Source organism: Caenorhabditis elegans, chromosome III (genome assembly GCF_000002985.6).
Source record: "Caenorhabditis elegans chromosome III".
Classification (NCBI taxonomy): domain Eukaryota; kingdom Metazoa; phylum Nematoda; class Chromadorea; order Rhabditida; family Rhabditidae; genus Caenorhabditis; species Caenorhabditis elegans.
Genome location: NC_003281.10, coordinates 11,526,621 through 11,546,832, shown reverse-complemented (window position 1 = coordinate 11,546,832; position 20,212 = coordinate 11,526,621). Strand labels below are relative to the sequence as shown.

Below are 20,212 nucleotides of genomic sequence, written 5' to 3'. Positions count from 1 at the left end.
AATTCCGGCAATTTGCCGGTTTACCGATTTGCCGGAAATATTCAGTTTCGGCAATTTACCGATTTGCCGGAAATTTTTAGGACTTTTAAACAAATCCTCTTTCACGAAACAAATAAACAACTTTTTAAAAAATTATACATATTTTATTCCAAAAATTATAACATTATTTAATAGACTTCAAAACCATTTCAATTTTCCCAACAAGACCCAAAACATGTTCCGAATCCTGAAGCATTGAGTAGTGATCTCCTTGAATTTTGTGAGCTATCAAATTTTTTGAATATTTCGACCATCCTAAATCGCTTCCATCAACTGATAAAACATGAAGCTGAACATTTGAGCGAGATTCTTCAGGGTGGTAATTTTTCAAAATCTGCAGAGTTTTCCAGGAAGTTTCAGCCAAGCATTTGGAGGTCTTTTGATCTACGCCGAAGTTTTTCAGGTTTTCCACGATTTCCTGAAAATTAGGAAATTAATTTTTTTTAAATTTTTCTGAGAAGAAATTCGGCGGGAAATTCTAATTTTCTACGAAAAACTGTGGCGCTATATAAAATTTTTAGAAAAATTTTTTACCGCGAAATTTAATTTTTTGACGAAAAATTTGGCGGGAAACTCTAATTTTTCGAGGAAGAGTTTAGCGGAAATTCAAATTTTCTGAAAAGAATTTTGGCGGGAAATCACGCGGTTCTGGCTTTCTTCGTAAATTGAAATGGAAGAGTTTTCCGAACTAGGCCATTTTGGTTCGGCCATATCTGGGGTAGATTTACGGCGCGTTGCGTGTCGCGTCGCGGCTCGATTTTAGTTGTAAAATGTATTTGTAGCGCGAAAAATTCAACGAGGAAGGCCAGAACCCCGTGGGAAATTCAAATTTCTGAGATCGATTTTGGCGGGAAGTTCAAATTTTCTGAGAAAATGTTCACCGGGAAATCCATTTTTTTGAAGTAAAAACGTTTTTTTTTTTCAATTTAAAGCTCTAAAAAAATTCGCGCCCCTTACCTGTTCATGCTTCCTAAACTCCAACTTTTCAATCAAACTCCAAAATGTCCCGGTATCCAATAAAAGCACTGTGACGTCATCATCGGCAAAAAGTTGTGACGTGGAAAATGCAAAAGTACCAGCAGACGAGGCGCCAATGAACACCAATTTAGAGGTTTCAATATTTTCAGCACTCTCCTCGATTTGCAGTCTGTACAGTTTTGCCACTTCATCTACCGTATCCCCAAACTCCTCGTCTAGTAAAATGAAATTCGTTTTGCCGAGAAATCTCTTTTTCAACTCCTCAACCATTTTGTGATAGGGTAAGCAGCCACCATAAAGGGCAGGAAAAACGACAACAGAAATTGCTCGCTGCTTTTTCTTTGCCAATAACTCTAGCATGTCTGAGAACTTTAAGTTCTGCAGGATCTCAGGGACTTTCAGAGAGATTCCGAGTTTGGTCTCGATGAGGTGACGGAGACGGACGAGAAGCAGAGAATGGCCTCCGATAAGGAAAAAGTGATCAGATGGGGAAGGTTCGGGGCAGTTGAGAAGAGATGTCCATATGGAAGAGAGATCAGATTCCAGGGAGTTGGGGAGAGTCGGATGTGGTAGATCTGGAAATTTCAGACGTTTAAAATGAGTAGAGCTTTCTTACAGGCGCCAAAACGCAAGCCTTGCGGCGACCTCCGCCTGCCTAGCACCGCGACCCGAGCCTCCTGTATAGTGCGGCACGGAACCAGGAAAATGAGGTGGGCAGGTTGGAGGCAGGCGTCAGGCCCTGAAACCGCGCCTGCCTGGAAGCCCTACTTCCGAAGTATGAGCAGAAACAATTTTTCAAACGAAAAAACAACTCACTTTTCACCAGCTCCATTAACTTCAACGTATCGATTTTCGAATTCCCGGTCAGCGGAAATTTATCAATCCCATTAAATGTTGAAGGTATCTTATGAGGTTCCAAGTACCTCTCACAATGCTCTCGTGCATCGTTTGAGCTTAGTTTCTCGAGTTCCCCGGTGTAGAATACATGGATCTGCTGAGATTCTTTATCGAAGAGAGCTTTGCAAGATGCGATCCCGTTACGAGATTCGATCGTTTTCTCGATTTCCGTTAATTCTACACGATATCCACGGATTTTGATCTGCAAAATTCAAATCTCATAGAGGAAGTTACGGCCAGGACTAGGACTAGGACTAGGACTAGGACTAGGACTAGAGGGTTTCAAGGACGGTTTTCGGCGTAAAAAAATTAGTAGAAACCCCTTGAAGTCGCCAATTTTTCAACGTTCCCTAATTCAAGCGTGCTCCACTGGCGATGATTTCGAGAAATTCAAAACTCTAGAGCGATGCCTGCCTGCCTACCTACCTGAGTATCGGTCCTTCCAACAAACTCCACAACGCCCTTCTCAATTCTACAGACATCTCCACTTGCGTACCATTGGCTTTCCTTTCGATTCAAGTACCCTCTCATGATTCCCAACCCAGAAATTAAGAGCTCTCCTTGATCTTCTCCTTCTACAATTCTGATCTTAGAGTTCACCGCTGGAAGACCTATTTGGCACCCGGCGTCTCCTTTCTTCATGTGCTTAGCAATTGCAAAAGCCGTGGTTTCTGTCGGGCCATAGTTCTGGATCACCTTGATACCTAACGCTAAAGCAGAATCCAGGAGGGATTGAGGTAGAGGTTCACCTCCAACAACCCAGTACGCTAAATTTTTAATTTTTGAGATATTAAAAGATTGGACTAGGCTCGGGAAAAGAAGGCAATGGGTGATTCCTTCAGTTTCGATCGATTTCTCGAAGTCCGCTGGGTCGAAGCATAAGGGTCCATAGACGAGGGTTCCCTGGGAGGCAATGCTCATTGAAACTTCTAGAACGGAGTTGTCGAATACAAAATTGGTGAATTGATAGGTTCGACTGGAGCTTGAGCATTTCATAGTTAGAGTTGACGAGAGAAATAGGTTAAGGAGAGATTTCGCTCCGATTGCTACCGACTTCGGTGTACCCGTTGTTCCGGAAGTTGTGATAATGTAGGAGAGACAATAGTCGGTGGAGATGGCAAAGTGACGGTGGCGCGGCTCTTGATCTACCCTTCCGTTATATTCAAAATTGAAAACTGAATCCTTCAAAATCGTCTTCTTCCTCTCCTCCGGGTAGGATGCATCAATAGGTAGGTAGGCAGCTCCGGTAAACTGAACGGCTAGGCATTTCATAGTGGTTTCAGTTGATCTAGTCCCGGCTACAGAAATAACGTCATCAGATCTTATAGGTTGGGCTTTAGAGGTCAGAAATTTTTTGGATAGGCACGAGGAGTATTGGGATAGGCGACGGTAGGCCTGGGCGTAGGTCGTAGAAGTTTTAGAGGTAGTGGCAAAGATTGAGGTAGAATTAGCAGTAAAGAATTGCTGGTAGATTGAAGGAATTGAAAGGTTTGGGGTGTCTTTTCGAGGACCGTAGAAGATCTTTTCATGTTTCCTTCTACATGGAGTGTCATTGAACCCCTTCAGAACTATATTCAAGATCACCTGCATCTCAGGCACCGAGAATCTATCAGAACGCATTGTAACTCTATAAGTGTCCAGTAGATCCACATCGAACTCAATTGGAAAGTGCAGCTTCAGAGGCACCAGATCTAGCAACACCTCATCATCAGTCTCATCGAATTCCAGGTCATACCTGCAATTTATGTACACCTCTGCAACCGGCACATCCGGAGCTTTCCCGGAGCCATGTCGAACATCTTTTATCACATCGGAGTACGGAAGGTTCCAGGTAAGTACCATCGGCAGGTGGAAGAGCTGGGAGGAGTTGATGAGCAAGTTGTTGAGGAAATAGCCACAGAGATTGGCAGTGGTCTCGGTGCGATTGATGACTGGGAAGGCTATGTTGAAGTTGGTGAGGTTCTGCGTGGAGAGTAACGCTTTTGAGATGAGTTCGAGGAATATGGAGAACGGGGAGCTTGCACTGCTAGAGCTAAGCTTCCGAGCTATGAGATCCTTTGGAATATCGACTGAAATTTTTTCCATTTGAGACTTCCCTCTTAACCTCCATTGGTCAATCCCAGTAATCAAGGTTTCGAGGTAGCCCTTCTCTGAAGTTTCTGAAGTCTGATCTAGCCTACAGTAATCCATGTAGCTGAACTTTTGACGTTTCGGTGTTCTCTCAGGATCTTCCGAAAACTGCTTCATAGTCGAATTAGTCAGCTGTGTGGATCTTGCGTCACTGATCAGATGGTGAAGGTGAAGGAATGCCACATGTTTTTCCGGTGACGATATGAAGCTTGCACGGATCATTGGAGATCCTTCTAGAACGTTTATTGGCTCATCACACAGCAGTCGGATCCTTGCATGCAGTTCCGGCTCACTATGCACCAAATCCACTTGGCACTGAATAAAGGCTTCAGTCAAGGATAAAACCTCTTGAAACGGTTCTCCAGTCTCTGAATCCAACCGAATCACTGTTCGGAAGACTGATTGTTCCTGCATTGTCATGAGAAGAGATCGGTGGATTTTTGAAGGATCCAGAGAATGAGGAAATGGTTGAATAAATGGGAGTTGGTATTCCAGAGAGTTCTCATTCATCTGGGATAGATAGAACATTTGCAGTTGTTGGCGGGAGAGCGGGAATTTGAATTTAAATTTTTCTAATTCTTCACGGCGCTCATCCTCTCGTTCTTCAACTACTTCTGATCGTGTCAGAGCCTTCTCCAAAGCTTCAGGGGTTCTGTGCTCGAAAATTAGCTTCAAAGGGATCTCAACTTCCAGCAAATCACTCAAGTGATCTATCAACCTCATTGCAGTCAGCGAATGCCCGCCAGCTTGGAAGAAATCCGTACTTTTGGTGACATCGGTGTTGTCAAGGAATTTTTTGAAGGCCGCTATGATTAGTTCCAGTTTCTTCCGAACTTCTACAAGGCCTAGGAGCTTTAGAATTTCTTGCTTTAAACTATCCACAACGTTGCTTGAAATCAAGGTTTCATCGAATTCCAGCTGGGCTTCATGATTTGCCTCCGAGATTGTGAGAAGCAGTGGGAACTGACAAAGATCCTGGGAATCGTCAAGGTTCTTATGGAAGTTTAGAGCAAAGTCCGCGAAGTTCCCGAGTGTACCCGGTTTAACCACACTGTCCAATGAGATATTTGAATTCTCCATTAGCTCGTAGAAATTATCAAAAAATCGGTCCAGGTCCAGATCCTCGCTGAACATTAATGGTAGGGTATTCGCAAACATTGAAACTGTATCCCAGTTCTCTGGAGTACGATTAGAAAATGTGGTTGCTATGGGGAACGGGGACACTACCTGGAAGAGTTTTACTATAGCTCTGCCATAGGCATAGGCGACCTCCAGATTTTTAGCGCGGGAAGTTTGGAGTTTGATCTTTGAGGCGAGTTTCCCGCCAATTTGAAAATCTGGGAATTTAGTCTTCCATGTGTTCTTCACTGTTTCTGTTTTACATAGGTCCTCTGAAAAATTATAAAAATTATTCTGAAAGCTCGGAGCTTCTCCTTCCAGAGCCTGCTGGAGTTGGTGCTCGAGAATCTGCAGGCTTCTACCATCGCAGATCAGGTGGTGAATGGAAATTGTCAATAACTTATTTTTGCTACTCATCCAGAGTTGAATCGAGAACTGATCTTTCGGCCTTGATGCACCGGATGGGGAAGCGTGAAGATAAGCCTCGGTAGCTGATAAAACCAAAAATTGATATTCTCCCTGCACCCGTTGAAGCTTGCTCCGGAGTAGTTGATTTCCAATCATCACTGTGTTGATTCCAACTGTCAGATTTTCCAAATTTTTTACTGGGATAGAAAACTCTAAGCGAAACGGGTCGGATGACGTCATTCTCGATAGGAAAAGGATCCTTTGTTGAATATGGTTCAGGTTAATAAAGTGATTAGGTAGCTTGATTTTTTTAAAGTCCCTAGCAGGCTCTACCATGCCGGAAACAATCTTCCTGATAGTTTTCAACTTGAAAAATAGGCCAACGGGAATCTCTATATTCTCAGATCGAAGCTTCTGCATTGCCAGCATCACTGCTATTGAATCAACGCCCAATGTAAAGATATCATCATCATCGGAGGGAATTTCAAGGTTTGAATAGTGTTCAAGCCAATGCTTCAGGGAGGATGTCAGGGATAGTCTGGCAATAGAAATTGCAGCTTTTCGCTCCAAGACCTCAGATCCTACATGAGAGGTTTGTGAAGCATTGGACAACTCCACCAGCTTCTTTTTATCGATTTTTCCAGTTCTGAAACAATAGGAAATTTGAATTAAGTCCAACAAGCCTATAAGCTATCTAAAAAAAAACTCACCGAGTCAAAGGAAAGCTGTCCAGGCCGACCAGCCGGCTTGGTACCTTGTAGGCTATCAATTCCTTCTCTAGATGATTCTTCAGTTTTTCTTGGGTATCAGGATTTTCATTTTCCTTGAAGAATAGGACCAGCTGGCAATTTTCACCGACGACACAGCTGCATGAGTCAATGAGGTTTGAGGAGAGAGCCGCGCATTCTATCTGGAAAAATGTTGATCTACAAATTTTGCGGGAAATTGACGCAGTGGGAGGAAAATGCATATCAGGGGTTGGCGGCAATTTTTTTTCGGCAAATTCGGCAAATGGGCAATTTTCTGGTTTGCCAAAAATTTCAATTCCGGCAATTTGCCGATTTTCCGGAAATTATTAATTCCGGCGATTTGCCGATTTGCCGGAAATTTTAAGGCCCTGCAAATTGTCGATTTGCCGGAAAATTTTAATTCCGGCAATTTTCCAATTTGCCGCAAATTTCAATTCTGGCAATTTTCCAATTTGCCGTAAATTTCAATTCCGGCAATTTTCCGATTTTCCAGAAATTTTCTACTCCGCCAATGTGTCGATTTGCCGGATATTTCAATTCCGGCAATTTTCCGATTTGCCGGAAATTTCAATTTCTTGCAATTTGCCGATTTGCCGCAAATTTTAAATTTCGGCAATTTGCCAATTTGCCGGAAATTTTTAATTCCGGCAAATTGCCGATTTGTCGGATATTGCAATTCCTACAATTTGCCGATTTGCCGGAAATTTTCAATTCTGGCAAATTGCCGATTTGCCGGAAAAATCATTTGCCGCCCACCCCTGGAACAAATACAGTTAATCTATTATCAAAAAAATAGAATCGCAAAATGTTCCCATCATTAATTTTTGATCTACCTGTCGAACTGGACGACAAGGTAGATCAAAAGTAAATGAAATTTTGCGATCGAATTTTTTCGATACCAACACCAATTGAAACTAGAAAAATCTTGAAAACCAATGTAAAATTTGTTATTTTTTGTTTTGCTGATTAATATATTAGTTAGATTTTGCATCAATTTGAAATATTATTTAAAAAATTCTAAAAACTAATCAAAATAAACTTTACCTCAAACAAATCAATCCTATGTCCTCGCACCTTCACCTGAGAATCCTTCCTTCCCATGAAAATTAAACCTCCCTGCTTTCGCTTCGAGACCTCATCCCCCGTATTCAACTTGTTTAGTGGCTGTCTTGTAACACCAAAGTATCCTCTCATAAGTCCCACTCCGCTGAGAACCAGCTGAGAGCCTTCGACACCTAACTGGATATTATCGAATGGTTCTCCAATCCTCCGAAGATCGTCCAAACTCGTCAAGGATCTTGGATAGATCCGTTGCCTGGCTGAGTAGACCGTTTGCTCGGTGAGCCCAAACTCCTGCCACACTCTTAAATTTTGATGAGCTCCGAATATCTGTTTCAGCACATGCGGTGCACATGGCTCCCCTCCATATTGCAGGGACTCCAGGTTATTCAAACTCTCAATACAGGGAATTCTCGACAGAAAAGCTGGCATCAAATAGACATTCGTACATTCCAAAAGCTCTTCCGAAGTGGAAATTGAGTCGCGGGCTAGTAGAAGCCGTGCTCCGTTGACAAGGGTCTTGACGATGTCTGCGAAGAAAATGTCGAATGATGGGTCCACAACTTGACCTACAGTGTCCCTAGAGGAAATTTGGTATGTTGTGGTGTACTGTCGCGCCAGGTTTGAGTGCCCTTCAAATGAGGTTCCAACCAGTTTCGGGGTCCCAGTGCTTCCAGATGTTGAGGTGACGTAAGCTAGGTCGTATAGGATGGATTTGTTGAAAATTCGAAGTTTTGTTTGGCACAAATCCTTTGAATCGAAAGCTTCCTCTATTCCCAACGCTTCCAAGGTTTTCTCAATCTGAGCTTCCTTAGAGTCCTTGTGCATCGGCACCGGATAAAGCCCAGCTTCCCAAGCAGCTAGCACTGCTTCAACTAGCGCAGGAGTTCTCGGCATCTTCAGGACCAATGGGTACTCTGTGATTAGCTGGCCATGCTTCTGGATGTGTCCTTTCAGAATATGACCTGCTAACTGGCGGGTGTTCAACTTCCAATCCTTACTGCTGTATCTGACACGTAGAGTAGGGCTAGATGATGCTGATAGGCCTATGATTTGAGATACGGTAGATCTTGGAAAATCACTCCTTCGTATTAGGCCTGGTTCTTCCCTACCTCCCTCAAAGTGATTAAAAATTCTGAACATATCCTCAAGGATCAGCTCTATGGTGTCCTTCTTAAATAGATCTTCAGAATACTCCACCTCAATTTGCAACCGGTCCGACTGTCTCAGGTACCAGGTCATCGGGTACTTGGCGATCCTCCTAAGCTCCTCCGGGTTTTGCAGAACTTCGCAAGCTTCATCCTCAAATCTGACTCGTCGCTTCTTGGCATCTTCCACCACATCCACCACATCACTCACAACAAAGATCTGAAACAAGTCGCCTTCACCAGACAGCTTGGCGATCACTTCAAATGGGATGCTACCATGAGATCTATGATCTTTCAGGGTCTTCTGGCAAGTTTTCAGAGATTCCAGAAAGCTCGTGGAGCTACTCCGAGGGAAGTAGGGGAGGACATTTGTAAAACATCCAATTGTGTCAAAAAATGGGAAGGTTCGCTGATCGAGTGCGAACCCCATAGCGAACGCTTGGCCTAGAACACGGCGCAGGGAAAATTCGAGGGTCCCCATGAAAAGTTCGAATCTAGAAAATGAGTGTTCACGGGATATACCGTCGAATTTATTTTGTATGCGCTCCGGGAATGTTCTATACAGGTAGGAAGCGCAGATGCTGGAAGCTGGAAGTCTCTCTTCACTGGAAAAAAGTTCCAGGTATCTCTTCCAGTACTCTAAATCTTCAGGTGAGGTGCTTTCTTCAGCGCGAGCACAGTAGTCGTGGTACTGTAGCTTTGGAGCAAGCTCAATAGTAGATGATGATTTGAATTGTTGATAGAAAATCGCCAGAGATCGTCCGTCAATCGAAATGTGGTGGAATATTAGCTGAAGGGTCTCGGGGGATAACTTGGAGCACTGAATTGCGGAAAGTGGGTTGGAAACAGATGACTTCTCCAGAATAGCCAGAAAAGTCTCGGTACCTGATAATAGATACTGGTAGTCTTCAAAGTATTGGGTTCTAAGGATGGTGTGGGACATGATAAGAGAGTTCAGGATGCCCTGTACCCTGTGAAAGTTCGAGAGCCTGAGCAAGATGGGCTCCGCGAATTGGGACAGGAGATTTGAGGAGAGATATGGCTTCTCGAGTTCCATGACGAAGAGGATTCGCTTTTGTTGGGAGGATAGTGGGATCTTGAATTTCGAGGTTTCATCTGAGTGACCTGCTTTCAGAGAAAATGTACGAGCTTCTGCCTCTTGCTCCGATTCCAACTCCTGATCGTCTTCCCGAGTATCCTGTGGGTTTTCAGGTTTTCCAACAGTTTCTACAGTACCATGCGCCTTCTCCGATATCCTGTGAGCTTTTCCTTCCTCAGCATCTTCCTGACTGCTCCTGATCGGCTCTTCTACTAACCCTCCAGTTCCCAAAGTTCCGGACCCCAGCGCTTTCTCACTGGCATGAGCTTCTTGCCCATCCAAAAACTCTGCTATCTGAGCCAGGGTCTTGTATGGAATTAAAAACGGGGCTTTTAACTTGAGCTCCAGGAATTGGGGATGACTAGCCACGTGGTACTCCAGCTCGGCGAGTCTTAAGGAATCGATTCCGAGGTATGGTAGAGGAGTGGTTTCAACTTCATGACTAGTAGAAAGAAGCTTCATCTGATCTTTGAGGATTGAAATTAAGATTTCCATTGATCTTGAAGGTCTGGCAGTACATACTTCTTCATCGGAGTCTTCACTGAACACCAAATGCTTCTTGCTCGCTTCCAAAGCTTTTACTGTTAAGAAAACGTCATCGCTGATCTCTTGGAAGTTTATGGATCCGAAGAGGGATCCGAAAAGGTTGAAAATTTCCACGATTACATTCCCAGATTTTTCTTGACTCTTCACCGAGATTCTAACTTTTCCAAAATGCACAAATGGAACACACAGCTTGCTGATCTTCGTCACCCTCTCCCCGATGATCCCCAGCTCCTCTAGCATCAGAAAAATCGATTCGAAAATCGAGCTTCTCGATGTTTGCTGCTCCTTCTTCAGGTTCACATGCAGGTAGAGCTCATTTTTCAGCTTCTGACTCAGCTTTATATCTTCTGGATTACAAGAGAAAATTCCGTGGAATGCTGAAGATGGGATCTCGTAATTGTAGAGTTCAATGTGAGAAATGTATTGATCGGAGGCTTGAGGAAGGATCAGGCGGGCGTTTAGGCAGGCGATTTCTGGTGGTATTGTGTTGAGATTTGTTGTAGGTGAGCATTCTGGAAAGTTTTTATAATTAATTTTGAGTTTTTTTTGGGTCTCGACGCGACAAATTGTGGGCCTTTAAATCGATTTGTATGGGTTTTTTATAGTTTTTCAATAAAAATATTAGAAAAAATTCAGCAAACCAAAAGAAAAAACTCTGCAGCAAAGAAAGTTTCAAATTACAGTAATCTTTAAAGGCGCACCCATTTTCTCATTTAACGAAAAATTTTCGTGGCGAGACCCAAGAATCGAACAAGACTTTTCTCAAGAAAATCCGAGAAAAATTCTTTTGTTTCTATGATAATAATTAACGATAAAATCTACACTTCGAGAACGTGGCCTAGTTTTTTTTTCAAATTTTCCCGGCCAAGCTCACCTTGCCCAAAAATCCCGAACATTGCCTCATCATCTGCCGACATTTTCTTCTGTATCACCGCTTGACACTTTTCAAAGCTCGCGGAGCATCTGACTCCATCGATTTGAAGATCCACGTCATCACTGAAGAAAAATCGATAATTCACTGAAGAAAAATCGATAATTTGATTTTTCCTATTATACGTTTCTCAAATGATATTACACAGGCGCGAAATTTTGCGCCAATAATATGGTTCCCGGTCTCGATGCGACAAATTTTTTTTAAATGCAAAAAGGTGTGCGCCTTTAAAGAATACTGTAATTTGAAATTTTCTTTAATCGATTTTTGATAGTTTTTCTTGCCATTATGTTTTTAAATTTGTATGCTTAAATTGTATTTTAATTCATTTTTTATGGAAAAAAAAACTATAAAAAATCGATGAAAATTCCAAAAACTGAATATACAGTTAAAGGCACACAGCTTTTCGCATTTAGAAATTTGTCGCGGCGAGACCTGGTACCGTATTTTTGACAAAGAAATCCAATTCGGGATAAAATCGATAATTTAATTTTTTTTTTATTAAACAGGCGCGAAATTTTGCATTTTCCGCAAAAAAAACGGTATTCATGAAAATTTGTGCGCCTTTAAAAGGTACGGTGGAATTTTTATCGATTTTTCATAGTTTTTTCTCGTTTTCTGTGCTTTGTTTTAGTTTTTCAGCTAGAATTGTTATGAAAAATCGAATAAATTAAAATTTAGAAGTTACAGTAGTCTTTAAAGGCGCACACCTTAATAAACATTTGTCGTTTCGAGACTGGGCACCGTATTTTTCGCAACAAAAATTGAAAACATAAGATAAAATAGTACCCGGATCCCGCAGCGAATACCTATGTTTCAGCAAAATGGCGCATATCGCGGCGAGACCTAACCGCTCGATTTGCGAGCTGCGCCTTTAAGAAACTACTGTAGCACATTGAAAAAAAATCAATATTACCTAATTCCAGATAACTCGCCGTGGAATCTCAAATTAGTCAAATAAATATTCAGAGAATCCGAAAATTGCTTCTCCTCGAAAATTCTGCATAATTCCGGAAGTATCTCGCAGAAAATCGTCTCATTTCCTGGAGACATTGTGCAGAGTGCTCCGCGTAGCCCGAGCCCCCAGCACTGACCATCTCTAAATTGGCTCCGGTTTGTGACTAGGAGAGCACTAAATTAGTCGAAATTTATTGTTGTGTGCACAGACAAACACACACACACACAAAAAATATATTTTACAAAACTCGTAAGTGCTTTTTCAAACGGGACGACAAGGGTGGGGTATAATAATTTAAAAAAGACAAAAAAAAATCAATAAATTATCCAATTCACTGCCGGAATCGTTTGAACAATGGATGTCGTTCGGCAATCGCTTTGGCTTTCGAATGGTACTGTGCTCCCTGGCCACCCGACATTGACGCCATTGTTGCCTCGCGGCGAGAGATTCGAATTGTACCGTCGGCAAGCTCTTCCTGCAAATTGGAATTTTTGATTTTTTTTTTTTGAATTTAGTTTTACTATAGGCTTAAATTTAGGCTTCTTAAAGGCTTATTATAGGCTTATATTTAGGTTTATATTTAAGCATATTATAGGATTATTTTAAGCTTATTATAGGCTTATTATAGCATTATATTTAGGCTTATATTTAGGCTTAAATTTCAGCTTATTATAGGCTTATATAATATATTTATCATAGGCGAGGGTGTCTCGGTTTTTCAATTTTTATACATTTTTCAAGCAAAATATGAAAAATTACCACAATTTTAAGCTTTTTTTTTCAAAAAATGGATTTTTTCCGGTATTTCCGATTTTTCGTTTAAAAATGCTAAAAATTTTCGCAATTTTTCTACTTTTCAGATAATCAGGAAAAGATTTTTCTGTGCAACCCCTCCTTTTGCAAAATATCGATTGTCTGATTTCAAAAATATGAATTTTCGACAGTTTTGGCATAAAAATGGTAGAAAACGTTTGAACTTCTAGAATTTCCAGTTTTACAGCCAAATTCCCAACGAGACCCATCGTTTGGGGGCGGAGCGTTTCCAATTAACAATGGAGCGCATTTTCACGTCGATTTCTTTTTATCATCACTTTTGACATATATATATATATATATAACTAAAAACGAAGAAAATTTTTTGAAAAGAGGTTTGAGGGGGGTGCCCGTGGAGCGCATTTCCACACATCCACAGTACCTTAACATCCTCCTCTTCAGCATCAGCATCCGAAGTCGCTAGAACCTGTTGAAGCAGTTGCAACTGTGACTCTTTAGAGGCGAGCTTCAAGTCTTCCAGCTCCATTCCCGGAAGATTATTGACCACTTTGTATGCGTATCCCTGATTCACCAAGAACCGCTGCCGCTTTCTCGAGTAACCCATTTCCACAGTGTCTTGAGACACCAGGGAATAGAAGAACGCGTTGAACTGATCTGTGGAATGCTTTTTCGCGCGAAGAATTCTTCCGAGACGCTGTGCTTCCTGTCGACGGGATCCTCCGTGCGCCGAAATCTGGATCAGAACATTGGCTTCTGGTAGATCAAACGACGTATCGGCGACTTTTGACACGAAAATCGTGTTGACACGTGGATTGTACTGGAAATTCTGCAGAATTTTCATTCTCTCGTTTTGAGATGTTTCTCCGTAGAGAAAGGGCTTTTGCATCTCGATTGCGTATCTTTTTAGGGCGAAAACGTTATCCGAGAAGACGATGATCTTGTCGTTACGACGTTCGTGGAATTTGATCAGGAATTGACAAATACGGAATTTGTTCGGATTCATCACGGCGAGCAAGAGCTTTCGAGCGATTTGGGATCTGCAAAATTGGTTTTTTTTTTGGTTTTTTAGGACTAAAAATTAAAAATTCAGACGACTGAATTTTTAAGAAGCGAAAATAGGGTTTTTTCATTTTTTTTTTTCGAAAATTCTAAATTTTCAGGCCAATTTTAGTCTGTTTGAGACAAAAATCCACAAAATTTACCACGGGGTTCTGGCCTTCCTCATAGAACTTTTCGCGCTCCATTGATAATCGCCCGCCGGGCAACGCATGGGAAAGTGTCGTGTACTCCACACGGACAAATACATTTAGTTTTACAATCGAGCCGCGACGCGACTCGCAACGCGCCGTAAATCTACCCCAGATATGGCCGAGCCAAAATGGCCTAGTTCGGCAAAAACTCTTCCATTTCAATTTATGAGGGAAGCCAGAAATCCGTGATTTACTGCGTTATTTTTTAGAGGTTTTTACTAAAAATTATCCAACTAAATTAGTTTTTGTTACATTTGAATTTCGCAAAAAATCAGCGTCGCACAGAAAAAGAGGCGGATAAAATTAAATATATTCTTATAAAATAGCGTAAAAACATGAAATATCCTTAAAATCTGATAAGAAATAAAGTGGATAAAAAATCGATAAAAAAGAGGAAAAAACCGTGCCGCAGGGTTGCGAAATTACTCTCCGACTCTTTTTCTGTGCGGCGACGCTGCTTTTTGCAAAATTCACGGTTAAATTTCAACTGTAGATCAACTGCCCCATTACGGTTTGATCTACAAAAATTGTGACGTCATAACTCTGCGTCATAACTTTTCCCGCATTTTTAGTAGATCAACGTAGATCAAGCCGAAATGAGACACCCTGACAGCACACACCACGTGATTTTTCCGAAAATTAGGTAGTTTCGGGAAAAAACTAGGGATTTTTATTGAAAATTTTATCAAATTAATTTTCTTGTTTCTTGTAATACCTAAGATAATAAGAATAAAACGCAGAAGTCATCGGACACCAAACTTCGGCGCACTGTACTTTTGCAATATGTCCAGCTTTCTGCAGTTCCATCCAATTTGCCTCATAAATCTTGGGACCGATCAAAAAGTTCAAATCCGTGATTTTATCATCCTCACGAACAAGTGTCGCTGTGAGACCCAATTTACAGTGAGCCTGTACAATAGTCAACACTCGACGGAACATTTTCGCTGGAATTGTGTGCACTTCGTCGAGCAGGAGCAGACCCCATTCTTGTTTTTCGATAAATTTCATGGCTTCTTCGGCTTGTAGGGTACGGCGTCCAGAGTAGGCGACCATTGAGTATGTGCTGATGCAGACGACGGGCTGGAAAAATCAATTTTTTATGTAAAAATCAAGGCTTAAAACCATCAAAGATGGTGTACTCGAATTTCTTTTTATTGCCTTATTAGACTCAAAATTGTCTGAAAACATCGAATTTCATGATGAAACTTCTTGAAAACTTTTCAGAAAAAAGTTATGACGGCTCAAAAAATGACCTAAAATTAGTTAAAATAGGAAACTTGACTTGTCAAGCGGCTGGAAACAATTTTTTTGAAATCACCGTTAAATTTTGAGTATACAAGTTGATTACCTTGCGTTTTAAACTTGATTAAGGTATTTAAAAGTCGATGGACGGCGAGTTTTGGTTTTAAAAAATTAAAAAACTCGCCGTCCATTGACTTTTAAATACCTTAATCAAGTTTAAAACGCAAGGTAATCAACTTATACACTTAAGATTTGACGGTGATTTCAAAAAAAATAGTTTCCAGCCGCTTGACAAGTAAAATTTCCGATTTTAACTAATTTTAGGCCACTTTTTGAGCCGTCATAACTTTTTTTTTTTGAGAAGTTTTCAAGAAGTTTCATTATAAAATTCGATGTTTTCAGGCAATTTTGAGTCTAATAAGGCAATAAAAACAATTCGACTACACCACCTTTAAATTTCGTTCTATTTTAAGCTTAGATTTTGAATTTTGCCAATTTATTAGTGTGGCAACGGCCTGAAAGCAGTTTTTCTTACTTATTCGCATTCTCTGGATAGCAAATCTGCTATTTTAGACTCAAAAATGCCTGTTTTAAGCTAATAAAACAGTAAATTTTCAGCTAAAATCTCAAATTTCGTTAGTTTTTCATTGAATTATTTTATTTTCGTGCATATTTTGGTGAATATCACGCGGTTTTTCGTTCATAGGCATCAAAATTTACAACAAAAAAAAACATCCAAATTACGACAATAATGAATTTAAATAAATTTCACACTGAAAAATTGGTAAAATTTGAGATTTTAGCTGAATTTATAGTCTAAAGTATTACAGGAACACACAAAATTCAAAAAAAATCCATATTGCACAACATATTTGACGCGCAAAATATAACTATATCTCGTAGCGAAAACTACAGTAACCCTTTAAATGACACACTGTAGCGTTTGTGTCGATTTACGGCATCTCTTTGATTTTTTTGAGATTAATAATTTTAGTTTTTTGTACTATTTTCTCTTATTTTTTTAAAAAATATTCTATTGATAAATAAATTTTTTTTTAAATTTCAAAAAGCCCGTAAATCGACACAAACGGCTACAGTAGTCATTTAATAGATTACTGTAGTTTTCTTTTCGCTACGAGATATTTTGCGCGTCGGATATGTTGCGCAATACGCATTTTTCAGGATGTAGTGATTTTCCGAATCAAAGATGTCGGGTTTTCGATTTTTCAAAATAGTTGAAAAGCGGAAATTTTTTGATTTTTCAAAAATTGCTTGAAATTTTAGGCATTGTTCTTATTTTTTAGAATAAATATTTATTATTTTTCTCATCAAAGAACAAAATTAGATTTTTGAAAAAAATCATATTTTATAGTTTCTGAACTTTTTTTTTCGATTTTTCAGAAAATCAAAAAATCTAAAATTTATCGTTTTTCGATTTCAAATTTTTCGATTTTTTCTCAAAAACATCGAAAAAATCGAAAAACAAAAATTTTCGATATTTGGAAAAAAAAATCTAAAAATTTTCGTTTTTCGGTTTTTAAAAATTCGAAAATTTTCGTTTTTCGGTTTTTAAAAATTCGAAAATTTTCGTTTTTCGATTTCAAATTTTTCGATTTTTCTCAAAAACATCGAAAAACAAAAATTTTCGATTTTTGGAAAAAAAAAATCTAAAAATTTTCCTTTTTCGATTTCCAATTTTTCGATTTTCACGTGGTGGCAGGCTGTCCAATTACGGTTTGATCTACAAAAAATGCGGGAATTTTTTGCCCAAAAAATGTGACGTAAGCACACGTTGTTAACCATGCGAAATCGGTTGAGAACTCTGCCGCATTTTTTGTAGATCTACGTAGACCAAACCGAAATGAGGCACTCTGACCAAGGGTGTCGGTTTTTCGATTTTTCAAAAAATTGAAATCGAAAAATCGAAAATTCTCGATTTTTCAAAAAATTGAAAAATCGAAAATTCCCGATTATTCAAAAAATCGAAAAATAGAAAATTCTCGATTTTTCAAAAAATTGAAAAATCGAAAATTCCCGATTTTTCAAAAAATTGAAAATCGAAAATTCCCGATTATTCAAAAATCGAAAAATCGAAAATTCTCGATTTTTCAAAAATTAGCTCGAAATTTTCTTCATTTTTTGAAAAAATTTTAATTTTTTTCTCATCAATTATTTTTTATGGTTAATTTTTCGATTTTTCAGAAAATCTAAAAGTCGAAAATTTTTCAATTTTTTTCAGATTTTCCTCTAAAATTCTTCATTATTTTTCCACTCCTTCCACTCCAACCTTGGTCGCATCGGCTCCCGACGGTGCTGGATCCTTCGCCTCTCTAGTAAACCTGACAAGCTGTTTATCCTGAATCGTGCTCCAAAGCTTAAACTGAGCCCTCCACTGTTCGACAGAAACATTGGAATTCGCCAACACTAAACATCTCTTGTTAACCGTCGTCACAGCAGTCACTCCGACAAGCGTCTTTCCGGCTCCACACGGCAGAACAATCACACCACTTCTCGCACGACTATTTCCAAACATTTTCCGTAGGGATTTCTCCTGGTACGGACGAAGTGTAGTCGATGGTTTCAGATCAATTCCAAGGTTCGGATTCAAAGTGTCATTTCTGAAGTCGTACTCGGCGAGCAGTGGATACTCAAGCTCGATACATCGTTTTTGCACTGTTTCGATCGTTTCTTGTTTGATCTCAAACGTTAGAAGTTGCAAATTTCGAATCTCTGCGTCTTCCTCATCATCTCCATCGATTTTCCCGTAGAATTCATCAATATCAGCTGGAACTTTTCCATCTGTCGCCGCCGCCGCCGTACCGTCTGCTGCTGCTCCATCCTTTTCCACACCCTTCTCATTCTCATTTCCATGTGAGAATTTGATTTTTTCCTGTGCAGGAAGCTCGGTTTGCTGAGCAGGTTGCACACGATCATCTAGAATACACGACTGGATCACAGAGTCCTTGAGAAGCTTCTGCATAACATCGGAATGTCGCGATTCGACAAAGTATCTGTTATGCTTGAGCACAAGCTTAACCTTTCCGTAGCTCACAGTGCACATTTGAACGAATGTGATGACTCCTTTTGGCAGTTGACTTTTACTTAATCGTTCCAGGTATTCAATGATATCTTTTGTTTGTAGGCCAACTGATACAGCTGCGTAGAGAGAATAGGCAGTTAGCTGGTATTCGTGGATGTGTTGTGGACGGCAGACGGGCTGAAAATTGGAATATGTAGCAGGGATGGGTGGCGATTGCAGTTCGGCAAATTTTTTTCTCGATAAATTCTGCAATTTGCCGGACTTTTTAAATCCGGCACTTTGACGATTTGCCGGAAATGTCAAATTCGGCAAATCAGCTATTTACAAGACACGTTCAATTCCGGCAATTTGCCGATTTGCCGGAATTTTAAACTCCGGCAATTTGTCAATTTGCCGGAAACTTTCAATTCCGGCAATTTGCCGATTTGCCAAAAAATTTCAATTCCACCAATTTGCAGATTTGCCGGAAAATTTCAATTCCACCAATTTGTCGATTTGCCGGAAACTTTCAATTCTGGCAATTTGCAGATTTGCCGGAAAATTTCAAATCCGGCAATTTGCCGATTTGCCGGAATTTTAAACTCCGGCAATTTGTCGATTTGCCGGAAACTTTCAATTCTGGCAATTTGCAGATTTGCCGGAAACTTTCAATACCGGCAATTTGCCGATTTGCCGGAAATTTTCAATTCCGGCAAGTTGCCGATTTGCCGGAAAATTTAAATCCCGACACTTTGACGATTTGTCGGAAATTTTCAATTCTGGCAATATGTGTAAGAGATAATCGAAAAATTGAAAAATCAGAATTTCGATTTTTTTTTTTTGGAAAAATTTAATATTTGTTAATTTTAGGCTCAAATTTTCAGTCATTTTCCATGAAAAAAAAGTGCTGAACCTCTAAAATTGACCTGAAAAGCACTAATTTGGAATTTTTTACGGAAAAAAAAATTAAAAAATCAAAAAAAAATTGGCCAAACATAATTTTTACAAATAAATCTTTTCAGATGAATCAAATTTTTTTAAATGAATTTTTTTCAGAATTAACTGAAAAAAGACGTTAATAACCTCTGAAATTGCAATTAAAAAGTCCCTGGCGTGCTTGTAAACCGGGCTGAACGACTCGAGGAAAATATGACCATCCGGAGCAACCCACAGCGGTCTTGCAGTGAAATCACCCTGAAAATTGTGAATTTTCAATTAAAATTTGCCAATTTGGGTTGAAAAACTCGAAAAAAAGTGTTTTTTAACGATTTTTTGACCGAAAAAAACAAAAAAAAATAGCAAAAATTCGTAACTTTTTACATTTTTCAGACCGAAATTATTTTAGAATAAAGTAATTTTTACGATTTTCCCTGGAAATTAACCAAATTTTCGATATTTCGGGGGAAAAATCGTTAATTTACTGAAAATTGGGTGAAAAAATCATGAAAATTAGGGTTTTTTTGCCAAAAAATTGTAAAAATTGCCATTTTTCTGGGTTTTTCAAGCTTGTCAGACCATTTTTTCGAATTTTTAGAGCTTCTCCATACTTTCAATGGCATATCCTTTCGATAATCTTTGGCTCCAAACTCATCAGTCATCACTGACGACGCATTTTCTCCGTTCAAATTGTGCGAGGCAGCTTTTGGAACTAAAAATTTAATTTTTTAATTCGAAAATTTCCAGGAAAAGAGCCCCGCGTTACCAGAACTAGTTTCCTTGTCAGCATTTCCAGAATACAATGATGGAGCTTCTTCTGCTTTGTAGGTATCCCATTTTCCGCGTCGTTTTCGCTCTTTCGTCGCCATTTCTTTTGGAAAATTGAAAATTCGTCTAAAATACGAAAAAAAAGGAAGAAAACCGGGGGAG

At 39.7% G+C, this 20,212-nt stretch overlaps 2 protein-coding genes across 2 annotated transcripts; both read right to left on the bottom strand.

Annotated features, from left to right (window-relative positions):
- Nucleotides 1–120: 120 nt before the first annotated feature.
- On the bottom strand, nucleotides 121–12,159 carry nrps-1 (Fatty acid synthase). Its single transcript, NM_067087.5, has 8 exons — nucleotides 12,020–12,159; nucleotides 11,047–11,168; nucleotides 7,365–10,684; nucleotides 6,282–6,481; nucleotides 2,341–6,217; nucleotides 1,834–2,116; nucleotides 997–1,592; nucleotides 121–457 (listed from the first exon to the last, which is right to left on the bottom strand). The coding sequence occupies exons 1-8, from the start codon at nucleotides 12,154–12,156 to the stop codon at nucleotides 164–166; spliced, it is 8,829 nt and encodes a 2,942-aa protein (NP_499488.3). The 5' UTR covers nucleotides 12,157–12,159; the 3' UTR covers nucleotides 121–163.
- A 78-nt stretch (nucleotides 12,160–12,237) lies between these two features.
- On the bottom strand, nucleotides 12,238–20,176 carry xpb-1 (General transcription and DNA repair factor IIH helicase/translocase subunit XPB). Its single transcript, NM_067086.6, has 7 exons — nucleotides 20,049–20,176; nucleotides 19,894–19,994; nucleotides 19,430–19,540; nucleotides 17,615–18,544; nucleotides 14,801–15,165; nucleotides 13,257–13,872; nucleotides 12,238–12,536 (listed from the first exon to the last, which is right to left on the bottom strand). Exons 1-7 carry the CDS (start codon nucleotides 20,149–20,151, stop codon nucleotides 12,393–12,395), a joined length of 2,370 nt encoding a protein of 789 aa, NP_499487.1. The 5' UTR covers nucleotides 20,152–20,176; the 3' UTR covers nucleotides 12,238–12,392.
- Nucleotides 20,177–20,212: the final 36 nt, after the last annotated feature.

What these genes read in the sequence shown, in the direction of transcription:
- nrps-1 (NM_067087.5), bottom strand. Translation starts at nt 12,156, where the DNA reads ATGTCTCCAGGAAATGAGACGATTTTCTGCGAGATACTTCCGGAATTA. An exon ending in GTTCGGGATTTTTGGGCAAG is followed by an intron (nt 10,685 to 11,046) that starts GTGAGCTTGGCC and finishes AAAACTTTCCAG; the next exon opens with AATGCTCACCTACAACAAAT. An exon ending in TTGGAAGGACCGATACTCAG is followed by an intron (nt 2,117 to 2,340) that starts GTAGGTAGGCAG and finishes TGAATTTTGCAG; the next exon opens with ATCAAAATCCGTGGATATCG.
- xpb-1 (NM_067086.6), bottom strand. Translation starts at nt 20,151, where the DNA reads ATGGCGACGAAAGAGCGAAAACGACGCGGAAAATGGGATACCTACAAA. An exon ending in GAAAGGATATGCCATTGAAA is followed by an intron (nt 19,541 to 19,893) that starts GTATGGAGAAGC and finishes CACAATTTTCAG; the next exon opens with GGTGATTTCACTGCAAGACC. An exon ending in TTTTATTCTTATTATCTTAG is followed by an intron (nt 13,873 to 14,800) that starts GTATTACAAGAA and finishes CCAATTTTGCAG; the next exon opens with ATCCCAAATCGCTCGAAAGC.